The 20,331-nt window shown below is 36.9% G+C and overlaps 1 protein-coding gene across 2 annotated transcripts; it reads left to right on the forward strand.

Moving 5' to 3' along the window:
• Window positions 1-983: 983 nt before the first annotated feature.
• On the forward strand, window positions 984-17,752 carry LOC143034000 (uncharacterized). Of its 2 annotated transcripts, none has more exons than XM_076199811.1 (2): window positions 984-1,034; window positions 15,868-17,752. In XM_076199811.1, exon 2 carries the CDS (start codon window positions 15,971-15,973, stop codon window positions 17,747-17,749), a length of 1,779 nt encoding a protein of 592 aa, XP_076055926.1. In that variant the 5' UTR covers window positions 984-1,034; window positions 15,868-15,970; the 3' UTR covers window positions 17,750-17,752. The 2 variants fall into 2 exon arrangements, with proteins under 2 accessions (XP_076055926.1, XP_076055927.1); XM_076199812.1 differs by lacking the exon at window positions 984-1,034 and adding an exon at window positions 1,071-1,175.
• Window positions 17,753-20,331: the final 2,579 nt, after the last annotated feature.

The raw sequence follows: 20,331 nt of genomic DNA on the forward strand, positions 1-20,331 counted from the left end.
TATTAGGATTCACTATAACTACATGTTGTTACAGATGTTGAATATTGTAGTATATCAGTAATGGTCCTACTCTGATATAGTACTCACTCATCCATGTTGATACAGATGTAGAAAAATGCAATATATTATTAATGGTACTACTCCGATATAGTACTCACTCATACTGTTTTGTTACAGTTCATCATTATTTTGTTGTTCCTTTGCTGAATGCAAGGTTCCTTTTGGATGGTGCTCAAATATTCGGACTCAATGTTCCTATGTGTACAAACATTTCAGTAATATTAGCAAATATATAACAATGTTTACGTGTCATGTGTACTGACTGGTATTACTCATGCGTGTCTCTGGTCCCCTCAACCCCCTATGTATGTTTGTCCGTGTGACTTAATGTAGAAAAATTGCCTGATGAGGACCACAATGGAAATAAGCGTTCATGCTTTTTGTGTTATCCTCGGCAATTTACATTTATTATTTCGAACTATGTGTTCTTGTCATTATTTGCACTTCATGTACATTGATTTATTGCCAAATAAAGTCTATCTATCTATCTATCTATCTATTGACATTCAATGCCTCATTAACATTTCTTCCATCAAAATTAACACTTCCCCCATTAAATTGTACAGCTAGCTTAAAAATTATAGATGAGGCAACGCTACTCTAACAACAGCGCTCCAATGTAGCAAGTAGCGTATAAATTGGAGATGAGGCAACGCTACTCTCAGAACAACGCTCCAATGTAGTTAAAAAAAAATATATGTGAGAACGCGTGGGCAAAACATACGCTCGCGCTTATGTATGTTAAAATCTTGTACCAATTACTAGTTATTGCGGTAACGGCCGTTACTGGATGTAATAATCGCCCATCCCAAGAACCCAATGTTTAGGAGAAAGACATGAGGAACCTAAGGAAGACGTTATTTGGGTAAAAGTAGCTATTCGTCGCTAATGTAGCTATTCGTTGGAAGCGTAGGTTAATAACAATAACAAATATGGCTAATTCTTAGTACAGTGCCGCAATCCTTACATAGAAGGTAGAATCTGTGTGTTTGTTATTTGATATTATGCGTTATTTTTTAGACGTCTTCTGCAACAGTCATTACTCCATGTGTAAATTCTCCCCACCCAAAAACCCCGATTTCCCACATTTCCCCCCAGATCGTTCGGGAGGAGAGGTAGGCCTAAGTGCATTACTTTAACAATTAATATCTTAAAAAAATACTCCATTGAATTGCGCAGAAAATGAAGTACACCATCGTTCATATCACAACATTTATCACACATGAGCCAGATATCAAGTTCTATGGTTGGGTGAATCGGTAAATTGTCCCCAATGATTTCAGCGCTCATTACATGATGGTTATAAAGTCTATTCCATTTGTTGATCACTGTTGTAAATCAGAACTTGTCTATTTCCTTCTTAAACCTAGTCAGATTTGTACATTTTCGTTCCATTATTTACTATGAGTCCTGCCCTGCTAAATGATAATCTTGACCCATTTTGATATAATTATATGATATCACGTTGCCATCTTTGTTTTTCCAGTTTAAGTTAAGGTGCATAAACATCTCTACGTAACAGATTGTTGCCCAGTTCTTCAATCAGTAGTTTTGAATATATTGATATATGCTAGGAACAATATCTAACAAATCCTATATTAGCAATCAAACCCCACATATCTTCAAAACATAACCGATGTTCTTAATCGGCTTATTATGCCTGTGAGCAAGACTTTTATTTTACACATGCCCAATCCCGGATGAAAAAAAAAAGAAAAAACCACCAGTACCGCTATCATCTCACCACTACTTCCTGCACATAACGACTGTTAGTAAACCACAGCTTGTGAAAGGTCAGATCGTAAGGAGGTAGATTTCTGGATTACGAAACAAAAACAGATTAGTTAGCTTACCCCTTGATAGGGCTTATGATTTAAGCATTCTTAGCTCTGTTGTGACAAATATATTCGCTAAGTAGGGATAAACCATGTAGAAAAAAATAATAAAAGTGCCTTTGTACTGCAAGAATATTTGAAATAGTTTAGACATTTGTGAGACGTTGAAGAGTGTCACGAAAATGATTTGCAATGAAGGAAGCCACAGACATAGGTAAAGAAAAGATTATTGTAGGCATTTGCCAGACAGAGCCTACATGAATAGATTGATGCCTGGAAGTTGCAGGCCATTATGGTTGTAGCTGTGTGGGTGTTGGGTACTTTAGAAAGAATGCTGTAGGTTAGTAATGAGATCAAATTAGGTATTGTTCTGTTGAAAGAAACACAGCATTTAAAAAATTGTAGAGGGGGCTGTCTGCAGGGAGGTTAAATTTTGTAACCTAACATGTCTTGGTGTTTTAAAAATTGCTGCCGACGTTACAATGAATTCATTGTATTTAAACATGGGCTAGCAGATGATATAGGAAAGGGTTGCAGACTGGCAAACATCTATGTGAATACTTAAAATTATTATTATGTAGAATCATTACTATACATTTATTGTAAAAAAAAAATATGTATGTATGGAAGAGAATGAAAATGATCTTGTATCGAATACAAGAAACAAATTAAACAAATACCATTGAAAAATCTATTTTTCATGAGGGAGAGAGAGAATGAGTAGGTTAGATATGGTCAGAATAAGAGAATACTGTGCTTGATTTATCGTTTATTTGAACAATGTTGTCATTTCTCGCACTAATCACTGCCTTTGCATGTTTCTCTAAATCACAATACTTATTTCCCAATGCAGTCCAATTGAAATGGAACACCCGATTTGGTCAAATCAACAGGAAAATTGTTGGGGAAAAAATTGCCTGTTGGGTGTTTTGCTAATGTCAGGATTTAGATCCCTGAATGCAATATAACTTTGGATAATACAATATGTTTTTTATGCAGTGTCAAAGCAAAAAAATAGGCCAGGAGATCCTTCTATTCATAACAAGGTCCATGTTTCTGTCACGGGATGAAGTTTATGGATTCCCTAGGCACCAGGAACTCAAGTTTAAATGCCATTAGAGGAAAACTATTGACAGCAGTCATGTGATACATGCTTGTCAGGCACTGGCAAGACCAGAGGCCTCCAGAGTGGTTGATGTAGACCCATGGCAGTCAATGCGAGTATGCAAAGGGTCAATAAATGCTTGGGGGTTGATAAATACCTAACCTAACATTTTGGAGGGGCTCCTTTCCAACCACCATCTCCTGCTCCACACACATTTCTAATCAATTCGTTCCACTCTGATCCCTTCCTGGTATACCACATCTTCCAACTGGTATCCAGGCAGAATGCCACAAGATATAGGTAATCCATGTATAAAACACAAACAATGACATATTTTGCACACATCTATTTTATTTTTCCTATACAAAAAAGAAAACTGTGCATATAATATTAAAATAGAGTTGATGACATTAAGATTCTTGATGCTACAGGTTGATTGGATTCCATTGAATGTTGAAACTGGTACTTGCTAAGAATTCCAGTTTTGAAAGTTGTTTTACTCCCAACTCTGATGTTTCTGTGGAGGCTGGCCAGTTGCATCCTGTGCAATTATTGGCCACTTTATTGTCTTCCTTTCTAGGGAATTCATTAGGGTCCATACAGAGGAGTGATTATTTCCAACCAGAAAAAGAAATGATGGAAAAAGATGAAAAAATAAAGGAATGACAGTTGTTCCATTTTTCATACTTTGTGATGACTCCACATTACTTAGGTCATACTCTGATTTGAGGCTTCATTTGTAATCACACAATTCTAAGGGCTATAAGAACTTGATTTATTCTTGTTATCATGCTATACATCCATTTAATTCTTGTATGGCTTTAACATAATCATAAAATACATACCAATGGCTATTTCCCAAGACAAGGGAAGTAGCCAAAAAACAAAGGTATAAAGTCCACTCCCACCCATTCCATCCCCACATACTGTACTCCACATTCTTTCACCCCTTCCTCCCTCTTATCTTAGCTCCTCATGGATGACAGGTCATTCCTGCATCTCTCCAACTGCCCTTGGTCAGCAAGACACAGGAATGCTGCTTCATTTTTATTGGTGACCCCCCCCCTCTCTGCCCCCTCATGCAGAAAAGGAGAAGATGGGGAGAAATCCCTTTGGGCTGCATAATATCATTCACACATACTCCCTCAGCCCCCCATCCTCCACCCATTCCTTTCCATGCATCACAGCATCATCCATCCATACAGGACCATTCTCCATTCATCCCTATCTTCTTCTGTCATCTCTCTTCCTCTCTTTCCCAATGTCCTTCATACAATCTCCTTTTAGCATCCATTCCCAAATATCTGTTTCTCATTACACTTTAATCCACCAAGGCATTTACTTGCTCTTCTCAATCTGCATTCTACCTCCACCTCCACTCATCACTTTCCTGCCACATTTGCACCCAAGTATCTAAAACTATCTCTCGCCCTTGATACTTCCAATTTGCTACCACATTCTTCCCTTGTACATCTCATCACCTTACTTTTACCCACATTTATCTTCAACTCCCTTCTTTTGCACACCTTCCCAAACTCCATTACTAACTCACTTAATTCCTCTGATCCTGCCACAAGTGCAGTGTTGTCAGCAAACAACAACTGGCTTATCTCCTACATTTCTCCATTTTCTTTAACCATCTCCAATCCCTGGCCAATTACCTTTGCATTTACCTCTCACACCACCCCATCCATGTATAAATTGAACAGCCAAGGCAACATAAAACACCCCTGGCAAAGTCCCACCTTTACCTCAAACCATTTCTGATTCCAACACAGGCTCTACTACTCTCGTAAAAACTCTTGACTGCTCTCAACAGCTTCCCTCCTATCCCATGTATCTGCAATACCTTCCACAATGCCTTCCTGTCTACCCTGTTATAAGCCTTTTCCAAATCTATTAGTATCCCAAAAAACATCCTTACCTATTCCTAAAGTTTTCTCACATATCTGCCTTACCACAAAAATCTGATCCACGCAACCCCTACATGTCTTAAACACACACCGATCCTCACCAATTACTCCCTCTGTTCCTCTCCTACTCCTCTCAAACAAAACCCTTCTCATAACCCTTCCCAACTACACTGAACATTCACACTTGTTCCTTTTTCCCTTGTAAAGTGGAACTATACAGGTACTCCACTAGTCCCCCAACATTCTACCTTCTTTTAAACAAACATTAAACAACCTCACCAGCCAGTCCACCATCACTGTCATTTTCTTAGAGCTTCCCACTGCATTTACCTTTCCTTCCTTATCCTCCTTCACATTTAGCAACTTCCTGAAATACTCTGCCCATCTTCCTCTTACCACCGTTTCCTCCATTATCATCTCTCCATCTTTACCTTTTACCTTTTCTTCTCTGCTTTATTTCTTTCCAAAACACCTTTTTATTAATTTCAAAGATTTCTGTTATACTCGTACCCCATTTCACATCTCCCTCTTTGCTTCCTTTATCTTATGCTATGCTTCTTTTCTCTTTTCTTTGTACCTCTCATATGATTCTCTGATCCTGTTTTGTAAACAGTCTATAAATGCTTGCTTCTTCTGCAACTTTCTTTGCTTCTTCATCCCACCACTTGCTCTTCCTTCTATTTCATCCCATCCTCCTTGTTCCACACACCAACTTTGCATACCTTGTAACTCCCTCCTTGAATCATCCCCATTCCTCCTCCACTCCTAGTTCTACTCTATCCTTCACTCCCTCTCATTGCTTAAATGAAATTCTTCTATCTTATACCCCTTTGATTATTTTGGAGGAATACCTCAAGGGTTCATCAAGTTCTGGGCTACAGTTTTCCAAGTCTTTTTCTTTGTACCCTTATTATCAGTTCATCTAATGGTACTAGTTCGTTAATACTGCAAATAATATTGATCAACCCTGTCATTGGTTGGCTAATATTCCTATGTAGTGCATCTGCTGCAATGTTCTCCCTACCTGGAATGTATTCAAACTTAACCTCATAACATGGAAGTGTAGTAAACCAATTGGCTAATCTGCCTCTAAGATTCTTATGTTTGAATAAGTTCTGAATAGCTGTATGATCAGTCCACACTCTGATTGGATATCCCAGTATCTTATCTCTAAAACTCTTTTGTGAATATATCACTACTAATGTTCCCTTATTGTAGTGCATTGTTACAAAATCTCAATGTGAAAGCTATCTGTTGCAATTTTGCAAAGAATGAGCACTTTATCATAATTAGGAAAAATGAGAACTGGAAAACTAGTAAATTTAACTTTCAACTTGTCAAAAGTTTGTTGTTGTTCAGGACCCCAAATGAACTTGGAATCTCTCCTTCACAAAGAATTTAATAGATTAGATGTGTCTGCATATTCCTTAATAAATTTCCTATAATACCCTGTCAAAGGATTACAAAGGTGGAGCATGCCGACAGGAGACCTTTTGGTCCATAACTAGGCCGGATGCAGAAAAAATATACATAAATGATAAAAAAAAAAGATAGAATAAAAATTATGATAATATAAATGATAATAAAATAAACAAATAAGTAAATAGTAAATAATAACAAACAAATAATCAAATAATATAAAATAAATTATAATCATTACAGCGTCTTGCTTAAATGTTGATCTAAACGAATCTTAAAGCTTCGAACTGAACTACATTGCACTGCCTCTGCAGGAAGTTTATTCCATTTATTAACTACAAGGTTGATGAAGTTATTTCTACCCACTTCCAAATTAAATCTATTTCCGGACAGTTTGAGACTATTATTTCTTGTCAGATTCATTCACTGTAAGAATTTTGTCACTTTATCAAGTCACCTCTGAGTCTACGCTTTTTTAGGGAAAACAGATTCATATGTTTTAGTCAATTTTCGTATGATTTACTTTTTGATATTTGGAATCAGTTTTGTGTCTCTCCTTTGTACTTTTTCCAATCTGTCAATGTCTTTAATGAAACTTCTTTCTCTGCATTGTTTGGTACCGGGTAGTTCTGTACTGCCTCTGCCTTTGAGTTCACTGTACTGAGTCCATGCCTTTTAACTTATGTCTCAAATAAATGACACTGTCTTGTAAAAACTTTAATTTTTCCAATTTCCCTTTAAACCTGATTCAACTGATTTTTTCACTGTCTCTACCTTTGAGTTCACTGTAGTAAGTCCATGTCTATTTATCTTATGTTCCAAATAAATGGCACTTGCAAAGTTTCACTTTCAACCCTGATTCAACTAGTCTTGAGAATACATACATATACCAAGGCTTTTTTCCCCCTTACCAGGGAGGTAGCCAAAAAGGACAAGGCACAAAATAATTAAAAAGGTCTTGAGAGGACCTAATTTAATATCTTAAAGTGTTCAGTTGCTGTTTGGAAAACTATTCAGATATCATCCAGAAATGTACTGGCTGTGTTTCCTAACAACCCATTTAGTACTGTATTAATTTCATATAAGTTATGGAATGTTACATAACTAAAATGGCATTTGCTTGAATGCATAATGCCTTGTAGAAAATGCTGTATAATCTTAAGAATCTTTGTGCATCTTTATCTGCCAGAAAGCTGATTTGAAATCAGTAGTGCTAAAATACTGATTCTTAGTTCCCAAACTACAAAATATATCTACTATCACCAGTAATGGTAGTCAATCAGGTATTGTCTGTTTATTCAATTCCCTATAATCAATAACCGGACACATGGTACCATCTGAATTTGGCATCAGAATCAATGGGAAGTTCTATTCACTTTGACTGGGTTCTATGACATCCTTTGATAACATTTCAGTGATCAAGTTATCTATAATGGCTAGCTTGGAATGTGGTAATCTGTAGGCAGGTATATAAACAGGTTGAAAACCAGTTTTAATTTGATCTGATGTTTTAAAACAGCTGTTTTGTCCAAGGTGTCCCCAGGCAAAGGAATTGCTTTATTGTGCTTCACTAGCAATGGGATTAACCATGATTCTAACTCAGGACAAGTAGGCCCTAGTTGACTCTTATATTTCTCCTCCAAATCTGTTTCTTCTTGAATTGGAAGTGGCACTAATATTTCTGCCTTGTTCTTGTGTGTCTTATAAATCCCAAAGTCCAATTTCAAACCTTTTATCCTAATTGATTCTGGGATGGTTAAAATTTTGAAGACTACAGTGATGCCTTTCAACTGCACTTGTATTCTGTTAATTGCTCTGGAGTGCAATAATGTCGACTTTATTGTGCCACCTTCCACAATTAGCAAAGCTTCATTTGGAGTTGATGAATTCTGATTAATTTCTGGGATTTCTTGAATATTTCAGCTGTGTCCACTATGTGTGTCTTCTTCCTCATGTGTTCTCTGTTCTTGAATAGACCACTCTGACCCGCTACTATCCAATCTAGCATTGCTATCTTTCCCCATCAATCTCAATAGGTTCTCTTATCTCAAATACTGGCTCTAAATCTAGTTGATTTAGAAATAGGATTAACTGTGATTTTGCTAAGATCCCTAACTCACCTAGACATATGATCATGCCCTCTTTTCTCATTGTTTCAAATCCTATCACTAAATCTCCTAGGAAGACAGATTCTTCTACAACTATCCCCAGAATGTGCAAGTGCTCATTTTTATACAAAATAACATCCAAGTCAGTCTTACCTAATGCTTTTAACTGACTCCCTGTTACTCCTAGCAATGAGTAATGGATTGGTTCCAAGAGTTTCACTTCCGGTTTCATCCTTTTTAAGCACTTTACTGATTAAAACATTTACTGCAGATCCTGTATTGATAAATATTTGATTAGGTCTATTAAATACTTTACCCAGAGAGAGTAGCCCTAGTACAGAAGTCCTTCCAATTGTTATTTTAAATTTGTACACTTCACCTGTTTTACTTAATTTCTTTGCATCATCAATCAGAATTTCATATTCTGTTCATTTTTTGGAACTTTTTTTTCTATTTTGAGCTCAGACATAATAAGGCAGTTGAACCCTAAATTAAGTAGTTCCTCTAGTGATGGAATTTCTTTGGTTCAATTTCAATAAAAAGGCTGTCAATATATCCTTGCCGAGTTGTGATGTCTTCTCTTGTTCTGTTGAATTTGTTGTTATCTTGAAATTTACAAGATCATTTTCTGTGACGGATGATAGTTTATGATTAATTCATATATGGGCATTTGATGGAGGGCAATAATTTCCACCTGATGATCTGAATGAGTTGTGAGAACTTTTGTGTTAGATGATTTGAGTTAGATGACTCCTCCATGAGCTCTATTGTCTCCGACAGTTCTGTATAGAATGTACTTTTGACTATGTTTTTATGTAATATGTTTCCTCAAGTGAGTCCAGGCATTCGGTATTGGTTTGTAATATTGCCAGCAGTTATAGCTGGTACACGGATTGGACAGTGGCTCATGTCGGAGTTGATCTGGCAACTATGTGTTTGTTTACATTGTAGTGAAAGAATAGAAAAGGGTAGTAGCAAACACCAGTTTGCCATTTATTGGCAGAGTCCACTATATGAAGTTCATATGAGTGTGTATTGATATGACCAACTAAGTAATCAGTGACCAACATTAACAGCAGTCAAGTGGTGGTTGTTGGCGAGTAGCATGGATACATAAATGGGCACCTCCTCAAGGTTAGGCATGTTAAGCAGTATTTTGCTATGTGATTTAAAGAGAGGCTTATTAACATCAAGACTCGGCATAATCCATCTAATTCGCCATAACTAATAATTTACCTCTGTGAATTGATTCAGTATTCGAGCCTGAAAGTGGACCTACTTGTTTATAGTAAAAAAGTAATTGTTGATTTACTTAGCCGATTATTATTAAAAGGCTATATTCGTGAGTAAATTAAGTTGTTTTATATAATAGCTTCAGGAGTTCAATTAAATGAGTTGGTCAAGTTCACCTAGTATGTACTAGGGCCTATTTGTTCTTAGTTGAAACCTTGTGTCCAGGTTGAAGTTTGTTTATTTGAATTATGGCCTATTTTTAGTGAAATCTAATTGTTTTAATTTATTCATAGGCTAGTACAACCTGAATATTTTTTTGTATTTTATATAAATACAGTCTAATCATGACTAGTGATAATGAGGATAATGATAATCTTGATAAAGCTGGATTTGAGACTGCATTGGCTAAATTGAAACGAGAAAGGGGTATACTTAAAAGAAAAGTTACTCTGATTCTTAATCAATTAAAGGATTCACTCAATTAAAAGATATTAAACATTCATTTCTGTAGTAAACAATTAGATGTTATTGATCAAGTTATAAGTGAAATTAAAGTTAAAGATGAACAAATTTTAGATCATTTATAGGAAAATGAAGTAGATGTTAAGAAATTTGACACATTTACTAGTGAAGTAGATAAGCAAGTAGGCTATCATATGGAAATAGATGAAAGTCTATCCGAATTTCAGGATTTTAAAATGGCAGGGAATAAATCCAATATTCACTCTGCAAGCTCTATAGATGCTGATAGATTTGTTGAAACACTCAGTAGGCTAGACCATTTTGATACTAAACCGCCTCCCTTATCATGCAGCATTTTTGATGGAACAGAAAAGGATAAATTTGCCTTTTCCTCTTTCCTCAATCAGTTTAATAGTGTCATAGGTGATAAGGAGAGTATGTCCCAGGCAGTGAAGCTTAGTTATTTACATAGTTATCTTAGGGGTTATGCTTTGAAAATCATTAGCCATTTGTCTATCATAAATGAAAATTATGATACTGCACTAAAATTATTGAAGGATGAATTTCTGGATGTACCCTTTATAGTGGATGAAACTTTCAGAAGGATTTTAAGCGCAACAGTGCCTCAAGGATATGACAAGGAGTTTTTTACATTAAAGTCATTCATCACTGAAATAAGAGCATACATTTTTTAATTAAAGTCTAATTATGGTTATGATTTTACAGTGAAAGATTCTCCTGGAAATTTACTATTGAGTCATATTCTCTTTAATAAGTTGCCTACAGCATTCAAAAGGGAACTGGTTCATAAATATAATACAAACTATCCTACGTTGACTGAAATCTTTGAGTCATATAATGACATTATTAAGACTCTAATTAAGACCTGTAAAACTACTTTGCCTAAATCTGATAAAATCAATAAGGCCAAAGAAAATTAAAAAAATGCACCCAAAGAAAATAAAAGTTCTCTTCAAAATTATAAGACCAGTCAAAATAAGGTTGATCCCTCTAAAAACCTTATTTGTAAATTGTGCAGTGCATGAGGTCACTCTTTGGGACAGTGTGAAAAATATTCAACTCTTAAGGATAAGACAGAGAGAGTACAGGAGTTAGGTCTCTGTGCACATTGTGCTGGATCTGGTCATAAAGAAGATGAATGCTTTGGCAAGCAAAATAAATTAAAATATGGTTGTAAACATTGTAATTCTCATGGCCATATAGCACCCCTTTATCCTGAATTTAAAGGGCCTAATACTAGTAGTAATCATCTTTGTTTAACATCTCAACAAAAATCTGAAAATGATTACATTTCCCCTACTGTAACTTTGGAATTTATTCGTGGTAAACAGAGTAAGAAGATCAGATGTCTAATTGATACAGGGAGTCAGCGATCCTACATGTCAGCAAGAGTTGCTAAAGAGCTGTGTATGGATTTAGACTCATTGAATATGATAGACTTCAATATAAAAACATTCATTGGAGCTGAAGTTAAGAGCTTTAAGCAAACCTTAATAGGTGTTAAAATAAATAAGATAATTCAAATGCCATTTCTTAATGACCCTTCACTCAGCATAGTTTTGTTGTACCGGGTATGAATGAAGCCCTAAAAAATATAAAAGATCAAGGTTTTGAATTAGCTGATGAAGCCTTTGGATTAAATCAGGATAATGAATTAATAGAGGTGGATGCATTGATAGGTGTAGACTTGCTTCAATTCCTTCCAGAATGTTCATTTGCCCCGTGCTTGCAAGGGAGCTGCATGGTAATTGGAAATAAAGTAATTCCTATTGGTAATGTCAATCATTTCTTGACTAGGAAACAGGCTTCTCAAATTAGTAAAAAAAAAAAAAAAAAAAAAAACGGCAAGTAATGAAGTTCAAAACTATCAATGTCAGAAGTCTTCTAAAGTTCATGACACCTCAGTTAATCTGATACTTAATCCAATTAAATCTCATTTTAATCCTCTAGAAAACATTTTAAGTGATTCAGATATTGAAAATGGGATAGAATATCTCTTTAGCTTGGAATCTATTGGAATTAGTAAAAATGAAATTTATAGTTCAGAGGATCAAGAACAAATTGTTAGATTTAATGAAGCTATTCAGTTTAAAGATGGCCATTACCAGGTTAAGCTTCCTTGGCATTCGGAAAAAATAGAACTGGTCCCTTCTAATTTTCAGGTTGCCAGAAAAGTGTTAAGGAGAGTCTCAAAAACTCTTAAAAAGTCAAATCTTTATGAAAAGTATGAAGAGGTCTTTGATAAGTAGCTTCAGGATGGAATCATAGAGCAGAGTGAAATAGACTTTTCTGTTGAAAAGGTGAATAATCACACTTGGATTCCACATAGGCCAGTCATTAAATGGAAGAGCAGGTCTCAACTAAGATTAGAGCAGTTTTCAATTGTTCACTAAAAACTGATAAGAATCTACCTTCTTTGAATGAGGCTGCATATACTGGAGTTGATCTAATGGAGTCCTTGCTTAAACTGTTATTTTGCTTTAGAACTAATGATATAATCTTGCTGAGTGACATCAAGCAGGCCTTCCTGTCAATTAGGCTCAGCCAAGAGTTTGACAAGAACCGTTTTTGTTTCCTTTGGGAAAGGGATAAATTGACTGCTTATAGATATATAACCCTAGTATTTGGATTTACATCATCACCCTTCATTCTACATTATGTACTGAAGAAACATGCCAGTAAATTTCCTCTTGACAAATGCACTAACATTTTTTCCAGTCAATCCTATGTTGATAATTTAATATTCACAGGTAATAATTTTAAGGAAATGACTGACCTTTATCGGCTTTGCTATGAAAGAATGGCTCTTGGTGGTTTTATTTCACGATCTTGGAATTCAAATTCACTTGAACTGAGACAACTGATAGAAAGGGATGGCAAATCGGTTGAACACTCAAATGAGACAGAGAAAATTCTAGGTTCCAGATTTAATCCTAATATAGATGAGATGCAGCTTGCGCCTGTTGAATTTCACTCTGTCAGCACTAAAAGACAATTGTTATCTGAGACTTCAAGTTTATTCAATCCACTGGGGTTAGTCTTACCTATTAGTATCAAAGGAAAGTTGCTGATGAGGAAGGTGTGGCAACACAAATTAGGATGGGATGAAAAATTGCCTGAGGACATAATAAATGAGTGGGATAATATCAAACCAGACTTTGAGAAAGCTAATCAGGTCTCCTTTATTAGGCAGGCATTAAATGAGAATGAAGAGTATGGACTTAATATTTTTAGTGACAGCTCACAAAATTGCTTTGGGTTTGTTGCTTATGGTACCAGTAAGGAAAGTAGTTCCCTCTTATTTGCTAAAGCAAAAGTGGCTCTTGCTAACAAGGAAAAAGAACATAGTATCCCAGTCTTGGAGCTACTTGGAGTGATTCTTGCTTTAAAGTGCATCTCCACTATTTTGAATGCCTATTCCAATATAAGATTCAACTATATTAATATTGCTATTGATCCACAAGTTGTGCTCAACTGGTTAATAACCAGACAGACTAAACTAAAATCTAAGTTTGTCAAAAATAGAATAGGTGAGATGGATAGTAAACTACAACAGCTTAAAAGGGATTATAACATTCTCATTAGTTTTAATTATGTCAAAACTGAAAATAATCCTGCTTATCTCTTAACTAGAGGATTAACCTACAACAAATTTATAGATAATTTTGAATTTTGGCTCAAGGGACCAGATTGGATGAAATATGAATTAAATACCTGGCCTAAATACCCATTGTTGAGTGTGGGTTTTAATTCTGATAAATCAAAATATCAATACCATGCAAGGAAAGGAAGTTGAAATCAAACCTATTTTTGACATTAATAAGTTTTCAAACTAATAAAGTTATGAAAATCACTGAGTATCTCTTCAAGTGGATTTGTATGAAGAGTGGTGAAAACTCTCATGAGAAGGCATTGGATTATTGGATCATGATAAATCAGTCAGTCGGTTTTGCTAAAGAAATTAGCCTCCTTAAACAAGTGGATACACTCAAGTCAAGTAACTTTAAAGATTCAGAAGTGCCTTCCTGAGTATTGAATTTAAACTTGTTTTTTGATGAAAAGGGCATCCTGAGATCACGAGGAAGGATTTCCAAATCACTTAATTTGATTATAATGTGCACAATCCTGTACTTTTGGGAAAAGATCACCATTTCACTGTACTTTTTACCAGATTTTGTCATGCTCAGATACAACACATGGGAGTCGGTACTACTTTCAATTTCCTAAGGTCCCAAGGATTCTGGATCCCAAAGGGTAGATCTTCTGTTAAAGCTTCAATTAAGGACTGCAAAATTTGCCAGAAGTATAATGCACTTGCCTATAATTACCCTAAAGTAACCAGTATGCCTAAGCAGCACATGAATCTGATCAGACTTTTCAATCATGTGGAAGTTGATTATACAGGTAATTTATTTTTGAGAAAAGATAATACTAATGCTTTGAGTAAATATTTTATATTGATTTTCACTTGTCTTAATATCAGGGCTGTCCATTTTGAGTTGTTGCCTGACATGTCAACTAAGAATTTCATTCTGGCCTTTCAAAGATTTTGTAATCAGTATACTATTCCAACTTACTTGTACAGTGATAATGCCCGATCATTTGTGAAAGGGGGAGACATATCAGAGAAAACTCGAGTCAAATGAATTTTTGGATGAACTCTCAAAAAACAAAATCAAACATGTAAGAATCCCAGTATATTCAGCATGGGTTGGGGCAGCATGGGAACGCCTTATCAGAACAGTAAAAAACTGTCTGTATAAGGCGATTGGAAGATCTAAATCAACATGTTTTGAGTTTCTCACTGCCCTTTCAAACATAAAAAATGCCACTAATTCTAGACCTCTCACTTATAGAGCCAGTTCAGAAGAATTTGAATTTATAACTCCAAATTCATTCCTCAAACTTAACAACATTGGTTCATTGATGTTCCAAGATGAAACTGATATTTGGGTTAATGATGAAAATCAGGAAAATCTTGAAAATGCACTTTGCAAGCAGAATGAGATGTTTGAGGGATTTAGACTATCTTCTGAGTTTAAAGGATCATGCAAAAAATCTTTACCAGAAAGAATGGTCTGACAAGATAAAGAAAGGAGATGTAGTTTTGATTAAACATCCAAATAAACCCAGACCCTTTTAGTTAATGGGAATGATATTAGAGATAATTATTGGGCATGACAACAAGGTTAGGACTGTTAAAGTGAAACAAAATAGTGGAGAAATTGCCTTCTATACAATAAAGAATTTGTATCCCATGTAATTAAATATCACTCTTGGAAGTCAAAACCCATCACATCCTTCAGAGGTAGATACTGGAAACGACTCAAATCAAAGAAATCCTCAAGCTCCATCTGCAAATAATAGAGATCTCAAACCAAAAAGAAATGCTGCATTAAAGCAGCGTGAACTTATGAAAAATAAATTTGGTTATTTATAAATTATAAATTGGGTATTAGGTGTTGGGTAGAATGCTACACCCTGGTTCAGGGGTGAGGATACATGTGTTTAGGTGGTGGTTTAAATACTGCACCCTTAATCTAAGGGTGAGAATAAAATGTTTGATTATAGGTATTAAAATTTTATTGATTTATAATATTTGTATAATAGGGGATGGCATGTATGAAATGGTTTGGGTACAAAATACCCACAATCCTACTATTACAAATCTCATAAAGTTAATGTCAATCTTATGATTACATTTTTTCCAGAAAGGTAACCATCAACATTTCTGTGGGAAAGTTATCCATAGATTCCATGTATTTGTCATGCAACAAAGAAAACCCGATGTAGCATCTATACCTCAGCTATCTCATGGGGAGAAACATTTCTAGTGCGACCTATTTTATGCAGTTTTCTCACCAAAATATTACCACATATATATCACATGATGACATAGTAGAGAGGCCTTTCCAGTGTGACTTGTGTGATTCTGCTTTCTCGCAAAAGGGTGGTCTCAAACATCACATGATGACCCACACAGGAGAGAAGCATTTCCAGTGTGACTTGTGTGATTCTGCTTTCTCGCAAAAGGGTGATCTGAAACATCACATGATGACCCACACAGGAGAGAAGCCTTTCCAGTGTGACTTGTGTGATTCTGCTTTCTCACAAAAGGGTAGTCTCAAATATCACATGATGACCCACACAGGAGAGAAGCCTTTCCAGTGTGACTTGTGTGATTCTGCTTTCTCACGTAAGAGTAGTCTCAAATATCACATGGTGACCCACACAGGAGAGAAGCCTTTCCAGTGTAACTTGTGTGATTCTGCTTTCTCACATAAGAGTAATCTCAAATATCACATGGTGACCCACACAGGAGAGAAGCCATTCCAGTGTAACTTGTGTGATTCTGCTTTCTCACGTAAGGGTAGTCTCAAACATCACATGATGACCCACACAGGAGAGAAACCTTTCCAGTGTGACTTGTGTGATTCTGCTTTCTCACGTAAGGGTAGTCTCAAAGATCACATGATGACCCACACAGGAGAGAAGCCTTTCCAGTGTAACTTGTGTGATTCTGCTTTCTTACATAAGAATAGTCTCAAATATCACATGGTGACCCACACAGGAGAGAAGCCATTCCAGTGTAACTTGTGTGATTCTGTTTTCTCACAAAAGGGTAGTCTCAAATATCACATGATGACCCACACAGGAGAGAAGCCTTTCCAGTGTAACTTGTGTGATTCTGCTTTCTCACATAAGAGTCATCTCAAATGTCACATGGTGACCCACACAGGAGAGAAGCCATTCCAGTGTAACTTGTGTGATTCTGCTTTCTCACATAAGCGTAGTCTCAAACATCACATGATGACCCACACAGGAGAGAAACCTTTCCAGTGTGACTTGTGTGATTCAGCTTTCTCACACAAGGGTAATCTCAAAGATCACATGATGACCCACACAGGAGAGAAGCCTTTCCAGTGTGAATTGTGTGATTCTGCTTTCTCACAAAAGGCTGGTCTCAAAGATCACATGATGACCCACACAGGAGAGAAGCCTTTCCAGTGTGACTTGTGTGATTCTGTTTTCTCACATAAGAGTAGTCTCAAAGATCACATGATGACCCACACAGGAGAGAAGCCTTTCCAGTGTGACTTGTGTGATTCTGCTTTCTCACGTAAGAGTAGTCTCAAACGTCACATGGTGACCCACACAGGAGAGAAGCCATTCCAGTGTAACTTGTGTGATTCTGCTTTCTCACGTAAGGGTATTCTCAAAGATCACATGATGACCCACACAGGAGAGAAGCCTTTCCAGTGTAACTTGTGTGATTCTGCTTTCTCACATAAGAGTAGTCTCAAATATCACATGATGAACCACACAGGAGAGAAGCCATTCCAGTGTGACATGTGTGGCTCTGCTTTCTCGCAAAATGGTGCTCTCAAACGTCACATGATGACCCACACAGGAGAGAAGCCATTCCAGTGTAACTTGTGTGATTCTGTTTTCTCACGTAAGGGTAATCTCAAATATCACATGATGACCCACACAGGAGAGAAGCCTTTCCAGTGTGACTTGTGTGGTTCTGCTTTCTCACACAAGGGTGATCTGAAACGTCACATGAGGACCCACACAGCCATTCCAGTGTAACTTGTGTGATTCTGCTTTCTCGCAAAAGGGTCATCTCAAACATCACATGATGACTCACACATGAGAGAAGCTATTTCAGTGTGACCTATGTGATTCCACTTTTTTCACAAAAAGGGTCACCTCAAATGTCACATGATGATCCACGAATCCCGGAAAAAAGACCCACATAGGAAGATCCCTGGGTGGAAAAAAGCCCCCAATTTATAGATGATAATTCTTATTAATAACAGTAATACTTGTTTTAAATATAACCTAGTTCAAAGGGCCCGGTGAGTTGGTTTCACATTCCGTGAGGTTAAGGTGTTTAATTGCATTAAAGGTGTGAAGTAGACTTCCCTAATGGTGTGGGTATACAAGTCCCACATTCATCACAGTATCATTCATATCATTAGTGTGTACTCATCTGTGTGGATATATATATTTCAACATGGAAATGATAAAAAACAACAAAGGTGGACAGAAACTTTTGTTACGATGGTTATATGTACACGAAGAAGAGTGTGAACAAAACGTCTATACGATGGGAGTGTTCAAGGAGAAAAGCTATGAAATGCAGTGCAACACTGTACACGGACTTGGATATATCTATTGAAATCAAAGGTACAGAACATAGTCATAATTCTAATACTGCTAAAGTAGATGCCACGAAGGCCAGAGTTCAACTGAATGAGCACGCTTCTGCCACCAGAGGAAAGCCAAGTCAGATTATTGCCGATACTGTTGATAATCTTCCTGTCGCAGCGCGTGCTGAGATTGGAAACTCAGAGTCTGTGAATCGCGCGATTCGCAACCATAAGCGCCACGCTCCTCCGAAAGATCCCGCTTGTCTGCAAGATTGAAAACTGGACGATTTATGGACTATGTTTGATGGTTAGGAGTTCATGTTCTATGATAGTGGTGCTGATAGCAGTAGACGGGTTATTGTCTTTGCAACTGAAGAGGGATTGCGTTATCTTGCTCGTTCCACTCAATGGTTTATGGATGGCACATTCCGGACTGCTCCGAAACTCGTTCATCAACTCTATTTAATTCGTTGCCCTTTAGGCGAGTCGAAGATAACATGTGTCCAGGCCTCTCTTTCTGGCAAAACTCAGAGCATATATGAAGTGTTCCAAGCCATTGTTGAACAGTGTGCCACACTAGGATTCAACCTTGATCCTACGACAATCACAACCGATTTCGAACTCGCGACTGTGAATGCTATCCGGACTGTATTCGGGGATCACGTTCAGTGCCACGGTTGTTGTTTTTTCCACTTAACGCAGAACACCTGGAGGAAGATACAGGAATTAGGCCTTGTGACACTGTGCAAGACAGACGAAGAAAGTAGATTATTTTGTTCTATGTTAGATGCCTTGGCTTTTCTGCCATGTGACAGAGTTTCGGAGGGGATGGAATTTTTAAGAACTGTTATTCCGGAGCAACTCAGTTGTCTGGTAGATTATTTCGATGCGACCTACGTGTGTGGAGGATATCGTCGTATCCAGATGCCTGCCGAACGCCGCCCAGGTGATGTGCTACCGACCGCCGCTTCGTATGCGCCGAAGGCCACCCCTTTTTCCACCCGAACTTTGGAACGTACACGAAGTAACCTTGTCTGGCGGGCGGGCATCGTGCGAACAACCATTGTGAGGCATGGAATCAAGCCTTCACACATGTGGATGATCGGCCACGACCGACCATCCCTTCCGTGTGGATCGCGATCGAGGCTCTACGAAAAGACCAGGGCAGGGGAGACATACAAAAGACCTTCAGAAAAGGCTTCCCACTCTCTGCAAAGACTTCGAAGCAGGCCAGAAGGACATTGAAGCGTTTCTTAAAGGCTGTGCCCACTGCATCCGCTTTTAATTCGATTTAGATTTACTTAAAGTAGTGCTAACTTTCAAATGTACTATTTCATAACTTAGTGCTGACTTTGTATTTTTCTATAATAAAAATCTGCTATTCATAATATTTAGTATATTGTAGTATTTTCATATATCATGTAAACTGGTGCTGACTGTATTATTTTATACTTGATACTTTTATACTTTATACTGCATAGCTAGCCTCAATTATACTATTGATTTTCTATTGTCATGTATTATTTGTGTTGGATTGAAGTAATTTCCGATTGTTTTATTAATATTTAGTATATTGTTTTCATATAGTGTCAAATAAACTTATCTTTTAAGCAATAAACACATAGTTTTATTCTTAAATTGTGACCTTGTTTTCTTAAATTGGGGCTTTTTTCCGCCTGGGTATTTTCAAGGTGGGGCTTTTTTCCGCCAGGGGATTTCTTAAGTGGGGCTTTTTTCCTAGGATTTTTTTTTTTTTGTCTGTTGTGACATTTTTTCCAAACCCCGATGATCCACACTAGAGTCGCTCTTTCCAGTGTGACACTAAAGAGCGATCTTAAATGTCACATTATTACCCACGCTGAAAAGAAGTCATTGCAGTGTGACCTGTGCAAAAAAGCTTTTTTTTTTTTTTAACGTAAGGGTCTTTTCAAACGTCACGTCACATGATTACCCATACGGGAGAGAACCCATTGCAGTCAGTGTAACAACCTTTGCCATAAACATTTTCCCCGATTTTTT

This window comes from Oratosquilla oratoria, chromosome 16 (genome assembly GCF_046742065.1).
Source record: "Oratosquilla oratoria isolate Oo_2021 chromosome 16, ASM4674206v1, whole genome shotgun sequence".
In the NCBI taxonomy this organism is placed as follows: domain Eukaryota; kingdom Metazoa; phylum Arthropoda; class Malacostraca; order Stomatopoda; family Squillidae; genus Oratosquilla; species Oratosquilla oratoria.